General features: G+C 38.1%; 1 protein-coding gene across 1 annotated transcript in view; it reads right to left on the bottom strand.

Moving 5' to 3' along the window:
• pex5la (peroxisomal biogenesis factor 5-like a) overlaps positions 1-19,221 on the bottom strand; it is a gene marked incomplete at both ends in the record, with an annotated part of 81,045 nt that overhangs the window by 14,864 nt on the left and 46,960 nt on the right. Inside the window, 6 exons of the mRNA XM_080473133.1 lie at positions 5,276-5,371; positions 9,090-9,119; positions 9,382-9,475; positions 10,699-10,819; positions 12,272-12,481; positions 18,276-18,387. Coding sequence (XP_080329259.1) covers positions 5,276-5,371; positions 9,090-9,119; positions 9,382-9,475; positions 10,699-10,819; positions 12,272-12,481; positions 18,276-18,387 — 663 coding nt within the window. The remainder of the gene's footprint in view (positions 1-5,275; positions 5,372-9,089; positions 9,120-9,381; positions 9,476-10,698; positions 10,820-12,271; positions 12,482-18,275; positions 18,388-19,221) is intronic.

Genomic DNA, 19,221 nt, shown 5'->3' with positions numbered 1-19,221 from the left:
GCTAATTAAAGTTGAAAAAAACCTTAAACTCTCTTTTTTTTTTTTTTTAATTCAGAGTTTCTGCTGTGAATGCTCAGGTTTGTCAATCATTTTCAAGATGTCAAACTACTGTACTTTGCCAAATTATATTTACAAACCAAATCTTGGTTTTCTCTCTACTCATGCCAAATACAATAAGTCACAAATTACTGATACTGCTGTAGTTCACTAAGTTACCACAAGTAGATATGACTTATCTGTTTTCCCATTGGCTTTGTACTCATGCACTGTTGTAAATATGTACAGACACTTCTTGGAGAGTGCTCCAGGCGCGCATGATCGTGACTACAGATGCATTTAATGTCGTGACTGCTTCCCATGTAAAACTTGTGTGCATTGAGTTGCCACAGTTTTTTAATCCTTTCCAGCTGGCTAACTGCATGATTCTTATTTATTTAGTTATTTATTTTCGTGTCAGAGGCAGAGCCAACCAGAAAGAATAATGCCAAATAGAGCAGAAAAGCCCCGTGTGCATTTGGAACTGTACAATAGTCAGAAACTCATCAGTATATGTACAGTAAATGCTTGCATCTATTATATCGCTGAGGAAAGCAAGGGCAGGGGATACTACGGTAAGAATGTGGTAATTTGTGCCAAAAGTCTCTTCTCGTCCCTACAAGATGACGTTTTTGACTGACATTGCAGCCAGAGTGGGCCCCTGTCGGTGAGAGATGGCAGGTAATTGCAGGCTGGTGACACTTGGATGAATTACCTAAAGCTGACACTTCACAGTTGACCCCAGGCAGAAAGTGCATTACCAAAAAGAAATAAAGGCAAGGCAGAAATTGTAGAAAAAAGTTGGATTTAGAAAAAAGCCCCAAAAACATCTGAATGTGAAAATCATGCTAGTGATTCCCCTGAGCCTTTCTAATCAGACTCATAAGGGACCTTTAATACATGTGTAGCTCTATGTCTAGATCCAGGGACACTTTTAATGTCAAATTGAGTGATTCTGTGACATAGATGAATTTAATGCTGACTCGCCTACTTTTAAAACATCAACAATAGTAAACCCTCTTGAGCCCTTGGTGTGCTGGAGTTGGTCTCAGCTAACTATGGGCAAAGGCAGGACACAACCTGGACAGGTTGCCAGTCCATCACAGGACAAACACACAGAGACAGACAAGACACTCACTGAACGTCACATGGATGTTTTTGGACTGTCGGAGGAAACCCACATACACACGGGGATAACATGCAAACTGCACACAGAAAGCTCCAGTCAGTATTCAAACCCCTGACCGTCACATCGTGAGGTGAGAGCACTCACCACTGCTCCACCGTGCATTATTTCTCACAGTCCAGAGAGTATTTATTTGCTCTGTGACCTAGTTATTCATCTCATTATGTAAATATTCTCATATAAATTCAATTACGAAACTCTATTTAGTAGTTTTTGTCTGCCTCTTAAGAGCACCACAGGGTGACAGCAAATGACTCATAGAATTAATAATGTAAATTTCTATACATGCTTTTAATAAAAAAAATAAAAAAAGGGGGTTTTACACTTCTGTGAATTAGTCAACACACATCCTGTTCTATGCATGTGTAAAGCAGTAAAGATAGTATGTAACTTACAATATGAAGACCAATATGAATATTTTACTGGATTTGGATGTTATACAACCATTAAATCAACCGGGTGTCAATTTACCGGTAAACAAATATATCAGTGAAATTACTTCTGCTCAAGTAATTCTGATGGCAATTGTCTGCATGAATAAAGTGTTAATTGAGAGTATGTCTCCAGGCTTGAAAGCCTTTTGCAGTCCACAAATGAGCTATTTCTGGTAAACAAAATATACAATTTTTCATGGTAGGCTTACACAGCTGTTAAGATTAATAATGGTAACGTTCTACACACAAATGCTGCTCCTTATTGCTCGGTTGATGGATTGCTTGGGCCTGTTATGTAATCGTATTATTGTTTTGACAATTTTCAAATATATACAGTCAGAGTTTTCATCATTTCTTCTTTTTTACACCCAAAATAGACATTGTGGAATTGTAGCTTTTCTTCTTTTGCCATAGTTATTTCCTCTTTTGTTATATCAATATGTTTGGCTGGAAAAAGATGTCTTCCAATTGTCCAAAACATCACACTTCGAGATAGGATTGACCTCAAATCCCTGTGAAAACATCTCAGGTGTGCTCTAACATTATCAGTTTGCATCAGTCATTAAGTGGAGGTAGGGAAACAATTTCATGAATACGGGTTAGTTATCCACGTTGCCCAGGTTGCTCACATTACAAAAAGTCTCATTATTTACCAGTGACACAGTGGCCTCCTAAAAAAGAGAAAGACGCTCTTCTCATCTCCGGAGCGAGGCTGCCCTGGTCTTTTAATGTTAATGAGGCACCCACTGTTGTGCTGTGCAAGCCAGGCCCTTGGTCAGCGAGACACAAATAGGAAGCTGGAACCCCGATAATGTCACTCAGAGAAGAATAAAATACATTACAGTAGACATCGTGTTATGAATACATTTTGGCAGACAATGTGATTACTTTCTGTATAGATGTCTTTGATGACAAAACATGTGGCCTTGCACTTTCATGTGGTTGATAGCCATTGCAGTTATATTGAACTTTGGATTTATGACATACTCAGCAACATCGATTGAAGAAATGGATGGTGCAAAGTTTTTGTGGACACCCTGTGCATTAGCAACATCAAAATTTTCAACCACCACTGGACATTTTTCATATTTTGTGGTCTGCTTGGGAAGACACTAATGGGAACCGCTGGGGGAATGAAAACATTACTCATTTACTGTGACCATCCACACGTTCCCCACTCGCACTGTGGATTAAAACCACTGACCTTTTGATCACAAGGCTGTACCTCTGACTTGTAGCAACTGTGGCTCTGCAATCTCAAACTAACCCAATAAAGCCTCAGACCAGTATCTGCAAGATAAAAGTGAATCTGTTTTTTTCTGTTTTAATCAAACAAAAGGTCACACGCTTGCCTCCATTTCATCTTTGTCAGAGCATTTCTCAGATCTTTCAGCCTAAACACAGATCTCCAATGTCAAAATGTAGTTTGCAGCTGTTCCGCTGGTTCCGTTTAATAAAGTTTAATTACCTTGTCATCTGCTTAATGACTGATGTACTGAATGTTCTCATTTGTCAAAGACAGTCCTTTACTTCCTTTAAATATCTTTTTACCAGTGCTTTTGATAATTATATCAAAGGGGGAACCTTATTTGAATGCTGTAATATTCTTTTCCAGTATTTGTTTTTAATTCACAATTCGTAAAAATAATTGTTTTTCATTCATGCCAGCTTTATAAAATGGATTATATTTCAGGAACTATTTCAATGACTACTTATTCTGTTGCTAATTTTCCCACGTTTGGCTGCTTGGTCTAAGTGAATAAATTGAAAGGCAGGCTATGTGCTGATTTAATTTTCTCTCTGCCATCTGTGCTATCTCTACATCTTTATAATTATGAAAAAGCATGCATATGTTCTGCTACTTGAATGGACATTACGTAACTGAGGCATTTGACAGAGGCAGTTGGAGCCAAAATGGCTGACCACTTGCATTAGAGACCCTCTGGAGTAGAGGCCAGCATTCTAAAGCAGCTCGATTGAGGCATCGAGATACCGTCACAAGTCGATGCGCCATGCCCACACGCTTGTCCAAAAGCATCTCAGAAACTCATAACTGACATGGCCTCCAGATCATGTGTGCGCTCAACCCATCCAGCGATTCGGCTCGATGCAGCTCATGGTTTCCAGAAGATGTGACATCATTGCTAAGTTTGGGATGGGATCCCCAAGTGGGCTGGTGCACTCCTCTGCAACTGTTCCTGACTTTCTCCCTGTCTGACTGTCTGTGCTCTATTATTTATTGGCCACTGCACATAGCTCAGTGTGTAACAGTGTATTGTGACACCAACCCAGGAAAGTAGAGAAATGTCCATTAAATAGTAGAGTAGAGCATTTTCATCACAAAACCCACAAAAAAACCCCCAACAAACTGTCAGATTTAAGCCCTTTACCTAAACTCCAGTATATAAATTCAAGGGTTTTTTTTGGGCTCCAATAAGGTATCTGGTATGTGATGTAACACACAAAAGTGCAGAACCTACTATTAATAGAAGCAAAAAATATTAAACTTAGAATGAAAAGCACAATGTCATTCTGTTCATCTTTCCACTGGCCTGAATATTAACCTAGTGTACTATGAGTTTGAAGACTGAAAGGTATTGAAAGTGCTTTAAGTACAAAAGAGAACAAGAGGCGCTTTGTTTTCAGAGATTGAAAAGTTTTCCAGGGTATTTTCCATGTTGTCATTATGATGAAACTCCATTGTGTACTTGATGACACAAACACATTAGGCATATTTCACATCTTAACACACTTATGTTGATACATAATCCTACGATGAATTAAAATTGAAATTGAAATCGAAAGCTTTTATTGTCACTGTTACAAAAAAACAAGGAAATTCAGTTTGGCACTCTCTGTATAAACAGCATTAAATTGAGCCACGTCTAATTACTCGAGCTTCACGGCTCCTCTGTGATATCTGATGTCTGGTTGCATAAATGACTGACCCATTTACCTCTCTATTGTTAGCCAGCTCACGATCATGAATATTTCTCTGGGTCAACCACCTCATGAACTTTAGAGTGTCGATTGACGCCATACTATTACACGTCAGCAAGCATGAACGGGCGCAAAGATATTATAGGATAATCAATAGTGATCATTTGACAAAGTTATTAAAAGGTGCTGAAGGAGTCAAAGGCAAACCATCACTACAAGGCTTAAGGCAGATATTCAAGCCAGCGGCAATCACAGGGCGATGTAGGAAAGACAGCAGAAATGTGATACTAAAGAAAGCTGCCATGGTCCGAAGATCCCACAAACTTTAGTTCTTGAAAGAGTTTTCCTGCTTGTGATCAGGTTTGTTGATGCCTGAATGCCGATGAGTTTGTGCTGACTGTTTTTCACTTGCAGCTATTTGACCGGACTGTTGCTTTTTGCAGACTTGAACATAGCAAGGTGAAATATGATAACAAGTAGCAAAGTCCACCTTTACCTGACCTCTTTTACCTGATTCCTGAATAAAAGTTCTTAATGAATACAATGTCTGGAGAAAGTCTGAAAGAATTTTTTTTAGAAAAATTAGGTAGTATTTTCTTGCCAAGTCTCATTAAAAGTGGCGAAGGTTCTCTGCTGACAGACGACAGATGAGAGGTGTGCAAAGCAGCACTGTGCTTACCTCAACAGCAGCCTTGGCTCGCTCAAACTCCTCCTCCAGGGACTGATGTCTGGACAAAAGGGCGCTTCCCCACCGCTGCTCCTTCGTTAGTCGGGCCTGTCACACAAGACAAACACGCACATACATTTCATAATATAAACATTTATGGGCAAACAAAAAAACCCAGCAAAAAGAGCACGTTTACTAAGCAAGTCATAAACACTCAAGTGCACGCACGCGCACGCACGCACGCACGCACGCACGCACGCACGCAGACGACTCCACTTAGCCAGAAGGATAGACGGGTGGGGAGAGTGTGCAGGGTCAGCCGTCTCTGCTTTCTCAGGGACAAGTAAATATCCCTGCTTCAACAAAGCCTCTGACAAGCTTAGAAAGGCCAGCAGAATCACTTTTGTCAGCAGCCACCTCCTCCCAACCTGCACCCTCACACTCCAGCTCCTCATCTGAACAACATGCCGCTTACTCAGTGTCACCATACGCTCCAGCCTGCACATGCAAAATCATATAATGGCAACAGATTCTGTGTTACAAACGTATAAATATGAAGCTCTGCTGTGAAAATGGATATTGACCAATTACACGCATGTGGTTTAAAAGGGTCAGAACGGGGTGTAGTTTACCTGACTCCATTATTATTACACCTGCACATGAAACTGTGAGGGGTAAATGATTTTGAGATACCCTTTCATGCTTGGCTGTGATTTACTGTAAGTACCACAGGCAATGTCTATTCCAGGACTAACAAATCCATTAAAGACACTGACGCTGCTCAGCATGTGTATGGCCTTTGGCTTCACATGCTTGGCAATCAGGCTGGTCATTACCTATCTCGGCAAATTACCATTATACAAGATTAATTCAGGTTACCTAATGTCACTATTAATGGGCTGAGGAAATTGCTTTCTTCATTATTTGTAGATCTTATTTACATAAACACAAGGCATGCAGTGCCAACAGAAAATCTTACCACATTTGTATTGGTCTTAAAGTGTTAAAGGAGGTCTGTTGAAGAAAGAGACCATCCAAAACAAAGGAACACTTTTTAAAACAGGTTTTGTGGCCTACTTGCAAATCTGGTTTTCTCCATTTTTAACAATTCCCCATGTACCTTATAAATTTGGCAATAGGAAAAAGATTTCTAATTGGCTGAGTTCTATTGCATGAAATCTTGATTTTAATAAAAAAATTTTCAGCAGTTAACATCAACCTCTTTACTAGTTTTTAGTTATAATGTAGGAGAGGCAGTAGTGTCACGTTTGTTCTGACACAAGACTTGAAAGGCCAGAGTGTAATGAGACGAGACAAGATGTTGGTTAGGTTGGTTAGTTGTGTGCTCATAGTGTCTTTATGTTTAATAATATCATGAGAACATTTATTCACTTAGGCATCTGGAATAGTGTTTTATAAATTCTATAGAACAAATGGAAAGATAAATTGAAACATTGGGAACCGTACTTTCTACCCTGGAGACCATATTGCAAATTTTGAAAATACTTAATGTGGGGTAAAAAATAGAATATTGTATATCTAATTGGATAGATTTTGCCGAAAAGGAAGGAAGGAAGGAAGGAAGGAAGGAAGGAAGGAAGGAAGGAAGGAAGGAAGGAAGGAAGGAAGGAAGGACGGACGGAAGGAAGGAAGGAATGAAGGAAGGAAGGGAGGAAGGAAATAAGTAAATGAATCTGCTGTTTAAACCATGTTTTTGGTACAGTAAGCACAATGTATAGAAACCATTTTGGTGCTTCTCTATATGAGGCATTCAGATGCAGTCTTCAGCATGGGCCATCCACAATTTAAGTGCACAGTACACAGTGTAAATAGTTCTGCACACCTAATGTCTAAGATATTATATGATTCCTAATAACATAGAAATCTGAATACTTCCAGATGATGACTATGAGTTAGTAGAGCACCTATTTGAAAATGTTTACACGGTAACTATTAACATGTAAAATACTTTACAAGAATTGTATTCTAGATTAAATCACTGTAATACAAATAAATGATATTTATTGAATTGGGCTGTCTGGCAGCAATCATTTTTTGTCCAGTGAACTGTCAGCTGTCATTTAATAAGCCCTTATGTGATATAATACTAGAGAATGAATTGATTGCTGCATGTATCTGAATAAAGCTTTTACACTACATGGGATAGCTTAATGACAAAAAATTAAGATGAGTAATGGCAGCATACTTTTTAGTATAGTTCTTTTTAAAGAGAAATATATGAAAGAAGAATGTCAATTTGCTCACTTGTGACTGTTTTCTGGGGTAAAAGGCAGAATTTCACTTCTCAATGAAAACCAACGGCTGGTTTGAAATCTCACAGTCCACCTCAGAAGAGAGGCTGTACAAGTACATTTGTAAGTGTCTGTCCTTGTCTTTGGAGAGGAAACTTCACTATATATTAATCTTTTGGGGTCATTTTATAGGCCAATGATTTGTTTTTTGGGCTGATGATACATTTGGGTTAAGGTCAGTTTTGGAGTTAAGGTTGGAGTTGGGAAATCACTTTGTTTAAAGGGGAATGAACATGATTATGATTTTGGCCTGTCCCGCAGGTTGAGCCACTTGAACATTATTTCCTGTTTTCAAAACTGTGGTCTTGAGTTGTACAATGAGAGGTGTTTGCAGTTGGCCACTGTCAGTGTGTTACAATCAGAGAAATTCAGAGATCACCCACTGATTGGCTCAGAAATATTACGAACACATCTCACTACATAGCAAAGTGAGATTGCTGCTACAAGCTACTGATCCTAATGACAGATAGAAATGCAGCACAAAATACTGTCATGATCATCGCAGTGGTAAAACAGGGAATGATCCTTTGTAGTCTCTAACAAAACACTAGATCGTGTCTACATTTACTTCTATACTGAGACTTTACAACACTATAACAATGACTTCATTCATCAATGATCAATCAGTGGTGTAAGTCATGTGTACAGGATGATGTTGTTATTCTTGTATATTGACGTAAGTAGTTGTTACAATTAGCCCCTGTGATTCAGTAGGAGGTTGACATTTTGCAATTAAAGTTGTATACAGTTTATAGTTTAGTTTATTGGTAACGCATTATGCTGATATATGAGCCCCAGAAGTAAGTATGTGTGTGTGTGAGTGTTTGTGTGTTGTGTGTGTGTGTGTGTGTGTGTGTGTGTGTGTGTGAGTGTGTGAGTGTGTGAGTGTTTGTGTGTGTGTGTGTGTGTGTGTGTGTGTGTGTGTGTGTGTGTGTGTGTGTGTGTGTGTGTGTGTGTGTGTGTGTGTGTGTGTGTGTGTGTGTGTGTGTGTGTGTGTGTGTGTGTGTGTTTTCTCGATGGGAAACTAAACCCACTCTTTCAAGAATCTCTGTCAACAAGCGGCTATGTAACTCCTGAGTGAAACAAATTTGGTGTGTATGTTTGCCAATAACTTCCCTCCATCTGAAACAGCTATCTTTAACCCCAAATCTATTATTTATCAGAGTGCTTAAAAGGTGATGTATGCTCAACTGGCTTGGTGAGATCAACGCTAATGGGCTCAGAGTAAGACTGCTGAATAATTCATAGGCTATTAATCTAATAATGGTGTCTGGAAACAAGACCCCTTATGCAGACCTACACAGAGACATCAACTAAGGAGGAAAGCACTTGACATTTGGACCTCGAAGCACCACAAAAGAACAATCTCAAGAGTGTGTGTCAATTTTCACAAAGGTGTATTCGACATGAATACAATTACATATTTTTGATCTTTGAAGTTGTGTGTGCTTTTCTGCGGGTGCAAATGCACATGTCTTTCAATGTTATATGAAAGGACGGGTAGGGAGGCTTACATGTCTTCCACTAATATACTGCCTGTTGAGCTGAAATGGAAGAATTGTAGGTGTTAGGACAAAAAAATGTCACACACAACAAGGGTGTCCTATTAGATACAAAGTTTGATATTAGGACAACATGCAGCTGTTAAAAAAAGGTACATTTATGATTTTGGGATATTAAAATACCATCTTAACTGTCAGCCAGAGCAATATATTTGAGCTGTGTGAAGCTTTGTGACTTTCAAAGAGTAAACATTATGTACAATAGTGGTGATTACTGCCTGCTGCTGTCATACTGGGTACTTACTTGTGATGCCAGGGCAGACTCCGGCTCGACTTTGGTATTTGCTTCCAAGATGTTCTTATTTGATACGTCTAATTGGCTTTTACAATCTATGGACCTAGGAAAAGGTGAGAGACAAATTAGATATGTGGTTCAATTTGATAACTGTTAAGATTTACAAATGCTATAAAAGCATTGGTCTTCTCAAAGGCCAATGCCACTGTGGCTCGTTTAACACTCTTGTGCACCTGAACATATATTGCTGCAGAAATTAATACACTCTTCCTGTACTGTGACTTGTGCCTTTATCGAACTTTGTCTTGCAATTTTTTTGTTTGTTGGAGCTAAATAATTTTTTTGTTGGTTGGAGCTGAATTTAAATGTCGGTTTTCTTGATTGATAACTTTTAGTTCCCTGAATGTATTTTGTGTTTCATTCCGGCCCGTGGTTTCAATTTTAAAGCAATTTGTTTGAGTGTAACAAAACCCAATCAGTCAGTGTTTATTAATTCTTTATGGGCTGGATCGCTCAATAGCATTTCCATTCAGTGTTGCCCCCATCCAATTATGCAATGAATGGTTTCTTTTATAAGTCAGCATAGGCCACATGTCTGAAAGACAAGCTTAGTGAGAGTGCATAAAATGACATGTGACTTTCTTTTGGCGTGCCATTCAAAGTTATTCTCAAAGTTGTTATTAAAGCTGTTTGGTTCATTCTGTCAGATGAAGAAGAAAACCTAATGGAGAGTATAAAAGAAAAAAACTAAGTATGGTTTGTATTTTCCTTTCACTTGCCATTTGTTACTATCTTCATCATTATCTGCCTATTTTAGGAGAAATATAGAGTAAAAACATATTTGCAGTTAAAACTAATAATGTGAAAATTAATTGCAGGATACATTGAATTGATTTTGGACATTTTATGGCTACTTTTGTTTTCTTTAATTCCATACACATGAACAACTTGATGGTTACAAATCGGGATCATCAATAATAGACTTTGTTATACTTCCAATTATTTAGTGAGCGTCACAAGCAGATGGGGTTAGCCGAATTCTGCTTGCCAACTATTCCTGGAGGAAACTGTCTCTTTAGCTGCTGGAAGATCTTTTTTATACACCAGCTTGTCTTTTATCATGGCAGTTTAGGGAGTGAACAACAGCTTTTTTTTTTTTCCCCAACGTTTTGGGAGCTCTTTTAGATAAAAACAGCCACCTGCTATGACTGAGACTAAAGAGGAAGAGGAAGGTTCTTTTTCTTTACAGTAGACTTTTTTTTATTTATTTATTAATTCAGTCAGTAAGTCATTAAAAACTAGGTAAGGACAATATGAAAAACGTACCACAAAAACTCGTTGGATGAATTTTTAGAAGAACGTCGTCTCTCCATTTTCCACTTTCTGTTTCCGTTTCTCTCCGGGTTGGGATTGAGCTCTTCCCATTTATCCAATGAACCAATGGTAACTGGTGACAATAATGAAATTATATGGAAGACAATACAATAAAACAAAACAAAACAAAAAAATCCCAACTGAACACAAAAAGGAAATTCAAAACAACTTAATTTATCATCCACTTCGGCAATATCAGCGACCTTGAAAATAACCTGTAATCTTTCAAGTTTTCTAAATTTGGAGACAGAAATACATTTGATGCATCATCAGTTTCACTGAAATGTCTGTTTTTATAAAGTGAGCTAAAAACAGCCAGATGATACAGTAGTTGGTGTTTTTCCAAAAAGCAAAAAACAAAAACAAAACTGTTGGCTTTTCATTCGGCAAATCATTTAACACAAGACAGTGTGACTCTGTCTGTATGATTACTTACAACTGAGGGCTTTGAGCTTTTTATCTGGCAAATATGAAATTAATTGACCAGGTTCTGAAAATGTCTTTAAAGATAATCATTATCATTATGGTTAATTGGCTCAATCCTTCTGTGGCCGATCTTAAGCGAGTGTGAGGTCTGTACCTCTGAGTGTGATGGGACATAGAGTTGTTAGGGGTATTTAAGAGGGGTGGGCTGGGAGGGGTGGAGACTTCATATTATTACACATTCTTGTTGTTGACTCACTGGGAAAATATTACATTGTTCCCATTCATTTTATTTCGAAAGAAAATATATGAGAAATGTTTACTTAGGTTGGAGGCTGCCTCCAAAACAAACATGGATTTAGTTTGTTGGCGTTACATTATTACAATAAACTGTGACACACTATCCCACAATTACGTGAAAGTTAAATAAAACATTTTTTTATATGGTTTGTTTTACTGGGAAACTCAGTGAAGTATAGCATGAAGCAGCTTATCACAAAAAGATTATTTGAAATGTTATAAATTAAAAATGCTGACGGTATATAAGCAGCAGCTTCATCTTACAATGAAATACTCATCAGATTTTTGTTTCTGCATGGCAACAATATACAGTGCACACATAAAATTGTTCTTTTCTAGAGCCTCTCACTTACTGTGACAGATTGTGAGGATGGAAATGTAGAAATATCTTGTAACAAAGATAGTCATTTCTTTCTCTTTTTTTTGGGGGGGGGGGGGGGGGGGGGCATACTCTCATAGTTGTCACAGATGTCTTGAACCATTCTAAGTTTAGTTTTTCTAAATTACACAGTGGGACAAATGAGCATAGCAGCCTGGTTTTCATCCACCTATACTTTTGTTATATCAGCTCAATTTCCTTGATGTACCCTCACAAAATAATTGCTACACTGGAGAAATAACTCATATTTACATGGCCAATTGTTATACTACAAAACATCTGTGTTCCCCTTTTTCTTTTAAATAAACAAACCAGGTATGTCTGGTACTTTTCACATCACTAGTATAATATAACAACCAGTACTCTGTGAGCTCAAACATTTAGCCAATAATCAGACCATCTGACTCAGTGGTCTGTCTGTACCTGAGTCTAATGATGCCCTCTCTGGGGTTCGCATGATTGATCCTGTGTTTTCGACCTCCACTTGGATCAGCTCGGTCTCATCCGTCTTTTTCCTGTGTGAGTTATTCTTCTGGGCGTCACTGCGGGATGACAGGGTGCTCTTCCTCTCCTTAAGGTTCCTCCTCTCTCCAGGTTCACTTAGATCAAGCAGGTCCAGTGTTGAAGACAAAACTGTGAGGAGAGGGTGACAATGAGTTCATTCTTTCAAAATTGCTTGTGTTGGACGAATTGATTGTGTTTCCATGTACAATGGATTACACTTTTGGGGGGAATTGAACCCTGCAGACTTGTAAATGAGGCAAGGTTTCTGACAAATTGAAGTTTGCGTACTTCAAGGTGAAAATAAATATTTTACCTTTACTCTCTTTTTTAAATGTTTAATGATCACTTAATCCATACATATTTCATATTTTATGAACATTAAATCGAAACATATTTTATTTTCAATTAACATTTGATCCAAAATATCTTATGTTCCATTATCATTTAATGCAAACAGATTGTATTCATACTGAAAAGTTGAATGTAATTTCTGTAAGTCTCCAAATAAACACCTTAAATATTTCACCTCTAATGTAATCAAGTAATTTTCAGTTTGCTTGAACGGCACCATTTCTGTGTTACCTATGTTTCTATTTAAAAAAAAAAAAAGGATATGTCATTAAGTGTTTGAAGCAGCTCCAGTGAGACACAGATAAACCGTGACATTAATTTCTTGCTCACAGTAAAACTAATTATTTTGACATTTTTGTGTATATCAGTTTGTTGTAACTTCGCATTGAAACTCTGTGTACAACACTTTGATTTTGAGCAGCTCGTTTTCTGGTGAGACGGGCTGTCTTGAAGAATCAGGCTGCAGGGCGCCCCTTTGGGTGGACATCGAGAAAAAATGCTGCTGCTCTTTTAAACAAATCCAAATATACTGTCTGGAACTGTAAAGTGTGCTGAAGATAAGGAGCTCTTGATCGGTCAGTTTAGTCATTTACTTTCAGTTTGGGAGGGTGGAGGGGTGGACCTGAATGAGGGAGGTCCACTCCAAAATAGAGCTCTGTACTGCTATTGTCATTTGTATTGACTCTGACATTAGTGTTTTTATAGTTTATATGGTACTGTTGATAACATATTAATAACAGTAGTGGACCTGGTAGCAATAGTAGTAGTAGTAGTAGTAGTAGTAGTAGTAGTAGTAATAGTAGTTCATTAATTTCCTTTTGTAGTGTGATTTAGCATTTTGAACTCATGCTTTCTGAATGTTCTCAGTTGTTCCAGTAACTTTCAACCTTCTGGCATCATAAATGAAGACCCCAACCACAAGTTATTATTTGAGATATCGTTAACCAAGTGCCTGCACATTTCCCAAAGTCATTTCATATTTTGGAATGACCTCATTCACAGGACAGACTGGTAGTCATCACACATGCAACGTCAATCGGACTGCCACTATATCGTGACAGAAGGTTTTACAGTATGGAGAAAACAATCTTGTCTGCCAACATGGCCACCCATAACAGTTCACCAAATGTTTGCAGAAAAATTCGTGCCAACTTATTTTAGCATTTTGGGCATCTTTATGATGCAAAACAACCCTAGGATATCTTTGGACAGTTTTCGAACAGAAGTAATGGGAATATGCTCTCATTGGTGGAGCTCAAACAGTAACAATTACTGCAATAATTTACAACTTTATCTAGTTTTTGTGCTGCAAATTGAAAATGTAACATTACAGTTAAACTGTCTTACTTTAAAGCTGCAATTCAATTAATACTGTAATTAATAGTTTTTGCAATACTAATTAAAGAACTAATTATATGAAATGGAAGTGAGTGCAAAAATACTACCAAATATATTAGAAGCAGGTGGTTTATGAAAAAATGTGTTGTTCAGGTTTTGCAGTTTTGACTGAAAATTTCCCCAAAAATCTGAACAGAATTTTGGACAGATATTAGGATTTTTGTTTTTTAAACTGGAGGAACTGATATTTTTGGGGATGGACTGATGTGGCTTGAAAAAAGTGCTCAAGAGAAACATCATGACAACAGAAAGAGAAACTAATTGGTTAGAAGTACATCACCAAGACTACAAGGTCCAATGTATGTTATTATATGTTCAGTGGTGTAGTGATTACTAGTCAAATATAGTAGCAATAATGCACTGGTTGGATTATAAACTCTTTTCTCCTTGTGCACGCATGGACGTTCTCATGTCACATTATGCACATATTTTATATGAAGCACTTTTAGCTGCTGGATAAATGCTGCTTTTTGCATTATTTATCATCTGAGTTCTTTATTGTAACTAGAAGCACTGTAAGCCAAACACACACATAGTTACATGGCAGCTGCAGGAACAAAAATTGTAATGTCCACACAAGATGACAAATATAACACCTCAGTGAAACAGCACTTTTATTCATTGGTTATTTGACTAAAATGCAACACTTTCCTGCTAATCTCCAAGGACCCTGACTGTGTCATTTGTGCAAAGCGAGCTCAAAAGTACAGGCACACAACTCCATAATTGGCGTGCTGCTGTTCCCTGACAACCAACTGAGAGCATTTGTTGACTGAAATCTCTGCGTAATTAGAGCGTATGCTTGTCTTCCATGCCTTTTTGCTCTTTAGATGACAAGTACAATTACAAATCAAGGGAGATGTGCTCATGATTTCAGCTGCCTAAAGTATTTGTTGCATAGAAAAGCAGCATGAGTTGTTATGAAAAGGCATTGATGTCAGCATTGCTTTGCCACCCCAGGTCTCCTTAAAATGACAGAACTGGGAAGAGATATGTTACACAAATAAGAACGTTCTCCTCATGAAGAGGATGCTGCTGTAGAAGATGTGAAGTGATATCAGAACAACCAAAGACCAGTAAATACTTTTTGATGCTCCAAGTGACATAAGGAAGAAAAAGTTAAACTGAGGAAATAACTTTTTTCTTAACAGAAAGAAACTGCTCACAGTCGATGAGACGTGGGTGCGGAGCAACATCAAGCCAAGCTTCCAGTTCTCTACTGATGTGAGGAGAAACTAGTTGTCTACAGACCAGGAATGTGTTTTCTGAATGTCGATGGTCATCATACCACCAAAGCTCAGACTGAGTCTGCTGTCAGATGTACATGATGGACATTCCGGTACGACAAGGATGTAACTAAGGTTTCCTGTAGTGGCCTGGTCTTGATCAACAGATAGAGATCTATGTTTGTATTATATGAGAGCATACTGAACACACTGGCTGCAGCACCACTTGGTCCTTGGTCATAGATTACAATACTGTTGGAACTGATAAATGCTGAGTACGCTGAAATCATCAAGCAGTACTACCTGGTGGCTCTCAACTTGATGTTCTGCCCACATATCTAACAACGGCACAGAAGATATCACATCTTCACACGAGCCTCTTTGTGTGAACTGCTGGAGGTTGTGTCAGTTGATGACTTCTTTTACATCTGCAGAGTTTGACTTCTTTCTCAAAGGTAATAGAATTTTCCATTTTCTCACATGACCTGACTATCTTGTCTCCAATGGAGCAGCAGAACAAGCAGTACAAACATCCAAGAAAGCCTGGACTCGACAGGAGACATTGTCTGTGTCAACCCATATCTCCCAGTTCCCTTTCACATCTAGGAATAGACATCTGAATACACGCCAGCTGTATTATTCATGAAACTCTTCTGTCCATCATTACATGTGTAATATGGTACCTATCCGTAGCTTGCAGATGCATAACAAATGAAGTAGTACCACTTTTGATCTGTGGGGTCAATGTTGTACAGTATAGCTCATGTGTGACCAGCAAAAGAAACAAAAACTCTCTTTGAGAAAAGACTGTGCGAATGTGTGCGTGGATAAAAAACATATCTATGATAATACCTTGCCTGGGCATCATGACAAAAACCCTCTAAAAATATAGCACCATTCTTATCTGCGGGTCTAACACCAAGGTGCAGGTTCATCACGTGACTTGAACATTTTTTCAAAAAAGACAGCAAATGGCAGAATCTGTAAAATGTTATTAACAGATGATAAGTTACAAATGATTGTGTGAAATGGCCATTTCCTACTGGTACAGATGTGTTTTCAAAATTAAACATTTCGAATATCTAGGAATGTATAATGTAATGTAGGTTGTTTTACAGCTTTTTAAGATAACTTTTAGGTAGTAGGAATGTATTAATGAGAGCATTACATAAAACTACAGTCATCCTGACATTAGATTAGATTAACTACAATACATGTTTCCTGCCACTCAATAAGATGTATGAACTGATCATGAACTGGAAGCACAAGTAAAACACAAGTGCTTGTCACAATATTTGTATTCTGGATCTCGTGCTGATGAATCACCATGAAGACGACATGAACATTTGCCTCAATACACAAAAGTTACTTACTCCTGTGAGGTTTCCTCAATCAAACGTCTTTTTCTCAAGATATCATGACATATAAATGTATTCGTTTCCATGTTCAAAATTAATTAATGGGTCACAGAAATCCGAAGAAGTTGAACATGAGGAGCTCAGAGGTAAGATGTGGTGTTCTTACTGCCTCTGTGTCTATATGTAAGATCACATGTGAATATATCGAGGGGGAATTTTATGCCGAGAGCAGCTGCTGATGAGAGACTGTTGTTGAATAAATGAGTTTCAGCCTACATGAATACCTCACAGGATTTATATGATACTCCATTAATTGTCTTTACAGCTGAATTTTCAAACTTGTCCTCACTTAATATTGATGACATCAAGAAAATATATTCTTTCCAACTCCAGTATGAGATACAATTGTTTGTAACAGAGTGCAGACAATTAAATAAGCTTGATTGAAAATAATGGTAATTGAAATACTGGAGCTGGTATTTGTCACCTATTATTGATTTTCTTTCCTGGCTAAATCTTGTTAGTTGGCTCTCGAGAACTGCATGCAATGTGGAAACAAGTTTCGCGATGAAACTCAAAATTACCTGCAAATTGTAAACTGTGGGAAGACATTAGAGCAGAAATGGGACCGCTACATAAAGATGAGGAGCGCAGAAAACCACTGTTATTGATAAACTATTTGATGCTGGTTCTTTGTGGATTAACAGGCTGAAATTAAAGTCTGTCTCCTTATCCTATTTCTAATATTTTCATAACCACTGAAATTAAGACATTACTTTTAAGTACTATAAATTTTGAGAATCGTGACCAGTCACATAAGGCCTGAGCCGCTGACAGCAGGAGCAGCAGGAGGTTTGGAGGAAACAGAAGGTTCAGAGATTCCCACAATATTTCTCCATACTTTGCTCGACTGAATCAGCACAGTCAGTGGCCAGTTTGGAGATGACACATGTCAGCTGTGCAATCTGGTCCCGCAAAATATCATTGAATAGATGGTGCAACTCACTGAGCAAAGTCCCATCCACCCATGTGGAAAGCAAAATGGAATTCGTCATCTTCAGTTGAGTTAGGACACTTAATTTATCCATGACTACTTAAGCCTTTCTTCTCAACAAAACACCACCACAATAAGGTCATATTAAAAGTGGTGGGTGATTTATTACCATGAATATAGCAGAAATGTTCAAGTGTAAAGGTAAAGGTAAAAGTAAAAGGTATGAAGCGAAAAAACACTATTAGCAGTGCTTAAAGAGTAACTGAACTAAACTAAACTAAACTAAAAAATTATGTATATTAAGTCAGGTGACTTCTTTTATTTTTCAAATAGACATCAGATCTGTGAGGACCGATCAAGTGTATGACGTTTCTTAAAATATTGCTTCTGTAACCCAATTAACATCTCATAGAATTTTTATTTTATATAGTTTTTTTTTGCCAACCATAATGTTCTCTAATAAATGTACTCAAAATATTACTTAAGCAAGTGAACAGAATAATCTGACTGATTACAGAGAGGGGGGGGGGGGGGGGGGGGAGGTGGTGGTCATTGAGGGCATTGCATTGTACATTGATTACAATAAGATGCTATACCAGCCGTGTTGGAAGTCACTGGGCGGGAAACTCCATCACACTTGGTCTCACACAGGAAATCATCGATGGAAGGGCTCAGAAGCGGACGGCTCTCTTGTTGCTCGCTCACCAGCTGTAAGGACAAATATGACACGGTTGAGGCTCTCACATAGCACATCTTTGTGAAACCCCCATCAAATCTCCTGCATAGGTCGTCTGCTCTCCTTAATAAGAAGTGAAGTTGAGCCCTTTGTTTATGTTTCACATCATAGTTGTTGCCTGATTCTGACAAATTCCTGTATCATGAAAGGGTGTTTTATTTGCCACCACTGTATTTCTTTGCAGGAGAAACACACATTTGTGCTCCCTTACAATTTGCAGTAGTTTAAGGCAATGCAAACAAGAATGATTTAGAGCAGCAACTTTAAAACTTTTCACAGTATGTACTACCTAAGAAAATATGGAACTCTTTACTGCTATGGCTGACCTGAATGTACAGTATCACATAATGTGATGCAATAAATTACTTAAGAAATATTACCAGGTTCCAAAACAGTAATTACTTGACCACAACTGCTTTTCTCACCTTGATGAAATCAGGAAAATGCTAATAACGCTTTGTCTGTGATGCAACAATTTGTATGCCTGCCACTGCAGCTGTGAAAGGGGTCACATCCAGTTTATTATTGGTACTCCAAAGCCTCACTCTGCTCCAGGTGCAGCTGGTCACAATTTGCCTTCCAATGCTTCATAATTTGGAGGTGGAAACCAGTTCTGTCCTTTTAGAAAATACGGCAGCCACAGCCAGTGTTTTCAGCTGGTGCAGCATGTACACGGTGCTGGCAGCCAGGAAACATGGCATTTGCTATTGTTGCTCTCTAGGCCACACTCGCCTGCGGAATCTTAATGAGGGTGCTAAAAATCTAATTACCAAGCATGAAATGGACTACACACAATCTGCCATATG

Source organism: Lipophrys pholis (assembly GCF_963383615.2).
Source record: "Lipophrys pholis genome assembly, chromosome: 10".
Classification (NCBI taxonomy): Eukaryota; Metazoa; Chordata; class Actinopteri; order Blenniiformes; family Blenniidae; genus Lipophrys; species Lipophrys pholis.
This window is presented reverse-complemented; position numbering and strand designations above follow the sequence as displayed.